This window comes from Plecotus auritus (assembly GCF_963455305.1).
Source record: "Plecotus auritus genome assembly, chromosome: 1".
NCBI lineage: Eukaryota > Metazoa > Chordata > Mammalia > Chiroptera > Vespertilionidae > Plecotus > Plecotus auritus.
Window position 1 is genome coordinate 197,511,131 of NC_137770.1, and position 9,982 is coordinate 197,521,112.

At 40.7% G+C, this 9,982-nt stretch overlaps 1 protein-coding gene across 3 annotated transcripts; it reads right to left on the bottom strand.

The window, feature by feature from the left end:
* Positions 1 to 248: 248 nt before the first annotated feature.
* Positions 249 to 9,265, bottom strand: CCNG2 (cyclin G2). Of its 3 annotated transcripts, none has more exons than XM_080675612.1 (8): positions 8,124 to 8,467; positions 7,878 to 8,015; positions 7,083 to 7,220; positions 5,752 to 6,002; positions 5,490 to 5,568; positions 5,304 to 5,402; positions 3,042 to 3,247; positions 249 to 1,690 (listed from the first exon to the last, which is right to left on the bottom strand). In XM_080675612.1, the coding sequence occupies exons 2-8, from the start codon at positions 8,013 to 8,015 to the stop codon at positions 1,567 to 1,569; spliced, it is 1,035 nt and encodes a 344-aa protein (XP_080531738.1). In that variant the 5' UTR covers positions 8,124 to 8,467; the 3' UTR covers positions 249 to 1,566. The 3 variants fall into 3 exon arrangements, with proteins under 3 accessions (XP_080531738.1, XP_080531736.1, XP_080531737.1); XM_080675610.1 differs by lacking the exon at positions 8,124 to 8,467 and adding an exon at positions 8,962 to 9,265 and having other exon boundaries at positions 254 to 1,690; XM_080675611.1 differs by having other exon boundaries at positions 254 to 1,690; positions 8,094 to 8,370.
* Between the last annotated feature and the right edge of the window lie 717 nt (positions 9,266 to 9,982).

The following is a 9,982-nucleotide window of genomic DNA, read 5'->3' on the forward strand; positions in this document are numbered from 1 at the left end:
AATTAATAGGCATTTTGTTTAATATGAGTCCATCCCAGAGAGAGGTCAATTCTCAAATGACAGATTCACTTTCGGTATCTCCCAAGGCTATGGGCCAAACTGTGATAAGGAAATATTACCTAGAGGACTTCTGGTTACCAGATTGAGGGCTTATCCTAAAGACACTCCAGCCTCACTTCAAGCCTTCCCACTGAAATAAAGCAAGCACTTTTTCTTTTACCAAAAAATTAAGATATGATTGCAAACAAGGAGTACAATTCATTAACATTTTTATTTTGAGTTGTAATCCATTATTACTTCAAAAAGATCCACTTCAGAAAATATCCAATGGATGTTGACTTACCATTAAAAGTAAGTCATCAATGTTTGATTTATAATACACAATACACAATAAATTATATTTACATGCAATTAACTAGACTATCACACACAAGGTAAAAAAATACAGTATTTTATGTACATTTTTTTTAAGATTTACATTTTCATATACAATTTATAAAATTTAAAAATTCTCTGTACAGAATTTCATGTGTACAGAGTTTATAATTCCCCTATTCTTATGGCTGTACCACCACACAGATATGCTCAAAACTGTAACACTACACACACTTAAGTTTTCTTTTTTTCACTTCACATTCAATCTTGGCACCCATATACTAATACCATTATTTTTGAAATGTGAATTACAAAGGAAGTAAAATGTAATCATGCAGACTTTAATATTTGAAAATGAGATAAAATGTGCTACTAGATCAACATTTACCAACTTCATAGTTACCTAGTTCTGATCAACCTTCTGCACTGCTTTAACACAGGTACATGCAAAACTATCAGATTATAGATTGTTTTAATAACATTAAAATAATACTACAGTCTGAGAATACTTAGGCATTAGGAATGCAATTACCTAATAACCATAGCCTGTTGATTATTTCTGCTTTGGCCGATACCTTAACTAACACATTACATACTAAAATTCACAGATATGGCAACATTATAATTCCCAAGTTTATAGAGTCTGCATCAGATAAGTGATTTAAAAAAAAAACAAAAACAAAGAAGGTGTCTGACATTTAAGAGTATACTAGTATTCTCTGAGAATGGGGGTAGTGGAGTGATTTAAGATAAACCATTAAAGGTTTATCCATTTTCCCTGCTAAGGAAGTACTGGCCCACTCCCAATCTGTTTAAATAAAGACACCTGAAGGCTTTATAAAAAGTTTAAGATTACCTATACTATTCATCTTCAAAAATTCTTGAAAAGTAATAAAATTGAAGGTATCAATACCTTCCCTCCTCCCCCAAGTAGCTAAAGATCAACGAGAAAAATAAAGTGCCAATGTCTAAAGTATTGTTAATTGTTCAAGAGGCACTAACCCATTTGATGGCTTAGGATTAAATATGAAAATAGGCCAGATCTAATCTGAATAAATAGCAAGTAGGTATATTCCAGTCTATGCAATTCCTGCCTAGATGGGGGTTGGATCAGAAAACTACCTACTCCCCCGTTTATTGCTTGGAAACCTGAACACACACTTTAAATTCTGACACAGAACAGTAAGAATTCTAAGATGGAAAGCACAGTGTCTGTGCCACTTTGAAGTTGAAAAAGAAAGTGCACTCTTGGTCACTGGAAGGAGAGCTACTGAGACTCTCTTCTCCACAACTCATATCTTCACAAGAGTCCTCACTAAAGAGAAAAGAAGAGACAAAGCAAAGTCCATTATTTTAAATACACTTATAAATATTTTACAGACAAAATAAAACTGCTAAACAAGTATCTCTAGTCTCAGAATTTTTATATTCAAAATTTAAGCTTTACAAAAAAAAAAAAAATTTAAGCTTTACAGTGAGAAAATTTTACTTATAAGGACTTCCTAAACTGAAGTCTATTATAATCTCCTTGGAAAATACAGATTTTCTTAACAGGTTTAAACAAATTACTATTTTCCAAGTTATTATTCTTGTACCAATAACTCTATCATCAATTAATTGTACAATTTTAAGTATGTTAGATCCAATAAATGCAGGCTAAGAACAACATATCTCCTATGACATGATTTCATCATCTTTCTTGCCTCAATAATCGCATCACTAATACTTTCAATATCAAACCAAAAAACCAATAAGCTATGAAATGGAACTTCTGGTCCTTTATCCCTACCATGTGAAACAATCTAACTTAATAGAAGACAATGGCATTTGACAAAACCGTAAAAATATCTACAGAATTCTGCCACCTTTGTGATGGTGGTGGTTCCCTTCCTCCACGCCCTGCCCCCAGGCATTTTAACCACAGCCTCTTCCCACAGACCATATTAGGAATTCATACTAACACTGAAAAGCCCAGAATGCTGTTTCACTTTTTTTAAAAAAACTAAACTATATTTCAAAGAGCAAAGGAGATGGGAAACAACCAGTTTTGTAAAGGGGAGGAGCGAAACGTCAGTGGAAAGACAACATACTGTTTAATCTAATACATGGAACCTAAAAACGAAAAAAACAGAACTCATAAATTCACAAATACAGAGAACAGATTGGTAGTTGGCAGAAAGCGGGGTTTGGTGGGTAAAAATGGTCAAAAGGTACAAACTTTCAGTTATAAATCTTGGGAATATAATGTACAGCATGGTGTTTTATTTGTTTTTAATAAGAAAAATGGGGGCCCTGGCTGGTATGGCTTGGTTGGGCATTTTCCCATGCACCAAAAGGTTGCTGGTTCGATCCTGGGTCAGGGCACATGCCCAGGTTGTGGGCTCAATTCCTGGTAGGGAATGTACAGGAGGCAGCCCATTGATGTTCCATTCTCTTCTCTCTTCCTCTCTCTCTGAAAGTGATTAAACTATTAAAAAAGGAGAGAGGGGAAGCACACTTCTAAATTATTAGCCTATTTTAATAATTAACTATTTCTGGCTAATTTTCTCACCTGAAAAAAAGATGCTATTAGACAAGGGACTTTCTCTGATGCCTTATAATATTCCTGGGTCCCATTTTGAGTATATTTTGTCTGGGAAGTCTAATCAGTTAAGGAATCTGCTTACCTTTCACTTTCATCAAAACAACCCCCCTCTGGTATTGTTGGCAGCTCAGGGACACTATAGTAGCTGTTGTGGAGATTCTGGGCTGTGCGCCTTGAAACAATCCAAACCAATTTCTTAAGATCTGGTTTGCAACATTCAGGAGAAGAATATTCAGCGAGGCATTTAGAAACTAACTCCCTCCAGTAAATGAATTCAGTGTCATTAACCTGAAAAAAATATTTTAATCAAGAGGTTAAAATAGTGGTTCCCAAGCCTTGCTGTACCTTGGAATCACCCTGCACTCCATAAAAAAATACTGATGCCTGGTTCCACTCCCGATATTCTTATTTAATCGATGTAGGGTATGACCTCAGAATCAGAAATTTTTTTAAAAGCTCTCCAGGTGATACTAGTGTGAAGTCAAAATTGGGTAACCACTGGTTTAGGAGATGAGCACCAAAGGTATAGATAATTCACATAGGATTCAATACATAGAAAGTTTTGCCTATTAAGAAAACACAATGACCTAAAAACACTTGTCTGTTACTAAATCAATTATCAAGTATATTCTTTAACAGTCCCAATGCAAAGGAAATTAATATTTTAGCTTTCTGTAACAAAGCATTTTTTTGATTGCTAAAAATATGCATTTATACTAAGATACCAGATATATGCTAATGAAGAAGTCAGCAGTATGATAGAAGAGGAATTTCCCCAAAAGGGCGTAGTTTCTCCATGACCAGGGAGTGCCCCAGTTTATTTCAAGGAATCAATTTTCACTGAAGATATTTCCAGATAAATTATAAATGGTTTACATTAAAACTAATAAATTCCTGACTAAAACACAAGCTGGAAGTTATCTGTTAAAAACAAAATACTTCACAAATACTTTTAGCACAAACAGAAGACAATTTTATATCATCTTGGCCACCATTTCCATCTAATCCAGCTACATCTTAACCCCCCTGCATTCTGGCTTCTACCACTCCCTTCTCATTGTACTAACATCATCTCCTAGGTATCCAATGACCTCCTTCAATTCCCATTATAATGGGCCTCTCATCAAAATTCAATACTCTTGGCTACCTTCTTCTTGAAAACCTCTTCCCAACCTGATAGTGCTCTTACCTGTCTGGCGTACCTTCCTTCACTTGGCTCCTAATGGTGAAACTGCCAACACTGAAAGCCCAACCAACAGAATTTCAACCGACCTCTAAGCAAAAGACTCCAAGTTTCTTAAGGCTTTAACTATTATTTCATGAGAAATTTCAAAAAACTATGATTTATCTTGAGTTTTTATTCCAGACTGCTAAATACCTGCTAGACATCTACCACCTGAAGGTAAAAATCATACCTCTTTGACCACAAGTTAATTTCTCTCAAATTTCCTTCAATGGTACCAACATTCTTGCCATCATTTGTCCAAATATTGATCATTTGTGGCTCCTTGCCTCATTCCATGCTTGGCTTCCAAAACCACTCAAGTTAGATATTCTCACAGCTTCTTGTGACTATCACCTAGACAGTCTATCTACAAGCCTACCCTGAAGTAATTCCCAAACCCTTCTATATATAGTCCACCAGCTTCCTGACTATAATAAGCCTTTGCTGCCCAAACTATCACTGCCAAGATTCTTTTGGTCTACACCTTCCCAGTCATAGTGCCTCTCCTGGTTTACCTTACTCCTCTGCTAACAAAACCCCAAAATACTCCCTACGTTCAGTATTATCTGGCACTCAGACACAGAATAAGTGACAGAACATACCACTACATGTTAAGTTCCATATATCTCCAACTAGACTGTGAAAAGGACTGTCCCTTTAGTTGTTTTACACCTCTTTATGACTGCCAAAAACGTAATGGGCTGGCCTAAGGAGTTTAAAAAGAAAAACTTAGCTAATGTTATTTTGGTAACGCTACTAATGGGATGAATCAGCCCTAAAGTTGTAATGGGATGCCATCAGTATATTTAGTAAGTCTACTTCCTAGTGTGTATTTTAGAACAGACCATTGTACTACCAATTTGCAAGAATACCACAGAAGAGACATCTGCATGCAGAAAGAAGCTAGGCTAAGGACAGGATTCCCTTCCAGCTTAATACTGTCTGGGTCAAAGCTGCATTTTGAGAACTTCAACACTTGAGATATTTTTAAAAATGAGTGTAAACGTTAAGAGCCCCATAAAAAGTATTACTTAATGTTTAAGTCACCACAGGGAAAAAAACAAAGTGAAATATTAGGAAGAAAACTTGCTTTAAAGAATAAGAACTGAATATATTTACCTTGGAATGTTTTTTAACAAGCAGAAGAATTTCCAATAATTCAATGGATTTCAATGTTTCTACTTCCAAATTGAGAAGGCACAAAGCTAATACAGATGGCTACAAAACAAAAGTGTTAAGTAAGATGAACATTTTTTAATTCAAAATAGAAAATGTGAATCATACATAAGCAAGAAATGGACTTACTTTTGCTTTTGAAAAGGTAAGTCGGCAGTTGCAAGCTTTCAGCTGAGCTTCTAGTTTATCAAGATTCAGTATTTCTTTTCTATACAATGAAAAGAAAAAACAAAGTATTTATTTACTAAACTTGCAAAGATTTAAATAATTTTAAGGACTTGCCATTAAAAAGTTTGGAGGAAGTAAAACTATAAACTTCACTGCATTCTAATTCTTTACTGTTAGCAATAGCAATCTAAAGTATATAATTTTTATTTTTAATCCCACTGACCTTTCTGAAGTCTGACAAAATACAATAGTATGGTATAAGTGCAAAAAGTTTAAGGCAGTAGTAGCTTCCAATTCATAGTGCAACTTTTCTGAAATTATTTTTTCCATCCGTTTTATGTCAGAGGCAGTACATTTGCATTGACTAATCCGGATTACATCATGAGTGGATGGAATATTGCATTCTTCTTCAACTATTCTAGCAGCCAGCAAAAAACAACAGACTCCAATGCAAGACAAATGTTTAGGTTTCACCTGAAAAACAAAAAACAAAAGTCGTCTTCTACCAATTGTTACTTGATTTAGCAAAGCAGACACTTAAGAATATTGTAGTAATGCTCCTACTTTTAAGACTGAACACAAACAAGCTGCATCCCTGTACTTTTCCTTACCCACAATTATATTTAATCATTTTCACAATTTAAACTGTCTTAACCTTTCTTTTAAAAAAGGGCATTTTGGGCATTTAAATTACTTATTTAATGCAGATAAAAATAATTAAATACAAGTTCAAAAGCCAAGTTTCTAACACTGCCTATACTTTGTATTTCAAATTCATGAAATTCGTAATAGTATATTCTCCCTCAAAATAACATAAAGCTTTCAACTCCTAGAAAATAAACTACTTCTTTGGATATAAAAATAACATATCTACTTATCTTTTAATCTTCTTATCTACTTATCTCTAAGAATCATCCCTTGCTTCAATGCAACGTTGCCCAAGAGAAATATTGCATCAGTTGTGCAGTGAAGCATGTGTAAAAGCTGCCATGGGCAGATGGCTGCCCTTTTCTTTTCAGTGCCCTGAAAACTGACCCAGCAGCTGACAGCATCCTATTGGCAGAAAAATCACCTCATTTCCCTAACAGTTGCTGGTGATTGTTAGTAAGACTGTGGCTCCCTGCTTCTAGCAGACTTATAGGAGAGGCAGTTGGTCACCTTTAATAGACTGTTATACTTCCACTTATGTTTCAGTATTAAAAACATCTAGGCTCCAACAAAAACATGATGGGAGATGAAAACCTTACATTAAGGACTGTATACATTCTGGTATATAGAAACTACCCAAAAAACAGTAGTCTTCACTATGTTAAATCTTCAAAGGGAAGACATGTAAGACGTACAGCAAAACCTAACATAAAATACAATACACTTAATTTTGTGGTCTCTTAATCTGACACTAAAGATCATAGTTCCAATTACTAAAAGTGTTTATGTATGGTGACATAAGTACATTCATTTGCCAAATATTTATCGAACCCTCCTATGCTGGCCATTGTAGTAGGCACTGGGTACAGAAAGATGAAGATGTATTTATAAAAAATTATTAAATACCTTCATAAGAGCCAAGAATCTGTCCAAAATATTGACAGCCAGGACAAAAGTTTCAGTGCAAGATCCAAAAAAGTTGGTTAAACTCCTTAAGTCTTCTACTTTGGCATTTCTCAATCTTGGACACAAAGTGTTATCATTCTGCAATAAAAACCAAGAACCAAAGTTTACTATTTTCTTAGAACTAAATGGATAATACACACAGATTCAATTCAAATAAGGTAATTTTTTCCCATAACCTTCGAGAATATGGGGGAAAGGGTAATTTTTAACTAAAGCAATACACTTTTTCAGATACAAAAAGTATAAATATCATTGCTTTTTGAAAATGTACAGCTCAAAAGAATTCGGCAATTCAATATAAAAGTGAACTGGTGCCACACTTCCAGAGGGTTATAGCAAATATAACTCAATCCCTGTAATGGACACAGATGGTTACTTGCTTGTTTTATGGGGTTTTTGTTGTTTGTTTGTTTATTAATTATTTGGGAACCTACAATAAGTATTTCATAGACAAAGGGTATTTCCACAAATGAACTGCTGAATTCCCAGGGCGTCTCCCACCCAGAAGCTGCAGGCTGGAGTGCCACATTTGAAGAAACACTTCTCTACAGTTAGCATCATTCTCATTCTTGTTAAGAAACAAAAGCTTGACCCAGTATAAGATGTATCTTAGTACTCCAGGAAGCCCAATGTTGATCTTAAGAAACTTGTCTTCAGTCTTGATTCAACTCAACAACAGAAAGCTATCCTCTCCACGCCCTATCAGCAGCTTAAACAAGTTCTCTGGCGACTTACCTCCGAGGTAGCCTCGATCAAGCTCAGCCCTTTTTCTCGAGGTTGGAATCGCTGTTCCTGTTCTAGGTAGAGGTTCAACAATCCGAAGAGCTGGACCCCTTCACGACCTGCCAAGTACTCTGCCCCCAAATCCTTCATCTGCAGCAAAGACACCACACAGTTAGTGTATCCTGGGGGAGGTGGGAATAGGAGGTAGAAGGAAAGGGCAGAAAATACCTCCAGCGAGAGGCGCCCCAGCTAGCACACCTGGCGAGAGCAGATGAGGGGCTTGTCACGTCCCCAGCGCGATCCGACAACCCCACCAGGGAGGTGTGGCAGGGGGAGGGGCGTGGTGACGTCGGCAGGCCAGTCTGGGTCGGGCTGGCCAGAGCCGGCTTCCTGGCCGGTTCACTAACAGGAAAATGTCCCCAGGCGGCGGTGTCCCGAGGGCCCGCCCCACCTGAAGCCGTGAGGAGAGGGATCTCTATCTGGTGGAATGCCCCAGGGACAGCTCCCGCCGCGGGTCCCGGGGTGCCAGCTTTGTACAATGGGGGGGGGGGGGGAAGAGGGGGCGGGATAGCAAGTCTCGCGACTGAACAAAGAACCGGAGGGAGGAGACTCCGGAGCCCCGCCCCTCCCGGGGGCCCGGCTGCCCGGCTGCCCGGCTGCAGAGCCCCTCTAGCTGGACTCCAGCCTCGAGCCTTCCCCACCCGCGACAGCGGCGCCTACTCGGTGGTACCCGAGTGGTCAAGACCCAGGGGGAGACAAAAGTCCAGCCCACCCCGCGTCCCGACAACACTGGTCCAACCACTGATGCCCCGGTTCCGCAACTGTGCGGGGCCCCGGGCTGTCAATTCAAGAAGCACCACCCCAGCGAACCCCGGTGACAAAATGTGGGGCGGGGGACACCAAAGAATTGTCCAGAGCCTCCCGGACTCTCCATGCATTCCACCAGCATCTCCCCCAATCCGGTGCCCACTCCCCCGAAGCTGGAGCTGGGGGCAGGACCGGAGTCGCTCCCGGGGCTGAGGGCTGGGTACCCTGAAGCACCCCGCCCCCGCCAAGTCCCGATCGCGAACAAAGAAACCCGGGCAGGAGCACTCACCGTGCCGGAGACGCGCCTCCACCGGCCGTGCCGTCGCCGTCCGTAGGGGACCTGGTGCGACGGGGGCGTCCGGACCTGTCTCCGAGGACCCGCCGCCTCAGCGGTGGCCCGGGACCCGCATCCGACCCCTCCCCCCCGTCACCGCCACCCTACAGCCCCGGCTTCATTCTGTTCCAGCGCGCCCACCCTCCAGGGGCGAAGCGCCCACCCCCCGCAGCCCTGAGCCTCCACGGGCTACGCCGCCACGGCCGACGCGAAGCCCAACCAAACCCCTTGTTTTTGTTTTGGGCTTTCGAGGCCCCCCAAGGGGCGGGGCACGTGACTAGCGCGGAGGGATTCTTCGCTTAACAGGATTTGAAAAATAGTCCCGCCTCTCAGCCGCTGTCCCCAGCGGGTTTGGGAGCCTCTGAGGCTTGCCTTTGCTTTCACGAGCCACTCCTCCCTCTCGGTTTCTGGGCGGAGGGTGGAATGTGGGCGTCGGCTTTATTCTGCGATTGAGCCGGTGGGGGAAGAAAGGGAGAGACAGGGTTGAGGCGCGGAAGGAGACCGTTTCTGTTCGCTTTGCACCTTTTAAAGGTCCCTGATTTGTTTCGCTTCCCCTGTTTTGAAAAATCCGCCCAAAGTAGCCGGCTCTCTGATTGGATGCTGGCCGAATGCCGAGGACCTGGTTCACTCTCGAATCTAGATTGGCTAACTGATTAGTCTTTGAGGCCTCTGATTGGCTTTCGCCGTATTCTGCGCCTCCGTCTTCCTTGGGGCCTTAGCAACGCTGGAGTCTGAAACGCGCATGCCTGGCGAAGGTGGGACTGCTCTGAAGGAATGCATGGACCTGTGCCTGGGGTCCGTGCTTCCTCCCGCCACCTCCGCCCGTCCCTGGGGAGTGCCACGCTCGGTTCTGAGCCTGAACGGCTGCATGACCGAGGGACGCATACTGTGTTTCTTCTTTATTTCGTCGTGCGGGTCCATTTTGCGATAACCAATCAAGATGTTATAAAATTTTCAGGATGCTTATTGAAATATT

What these genes read in the sequence shown, in the direction of transcription:
- CCNG2 (XM_080675612.1), bottom strand. Translation starts at nt 8,015, where the DNA reads ATGAAGGATTTGGGGGCAGAGTACTTGGCAGGTCGTGAAGGGGTCCAG. An exon ending in TTTTGTCAGACTTCAGAAAG is followed by an intron (nt 5,569 to 5,751) that starts GTCAGTGGGATT and finishes TTCATTGTATAG; the next exon opens with AAAAGAAATACTGAATCTTG. An exon ending in TGTTTTGATGAAAGTGAAAG is followed by an intron (nt 1,691 to 3,041) that starts GTAAGCAGATTC and finishes TTTTCTCTTTAG; the next exon opens with TGAGGACTCTTGTGAAGATA.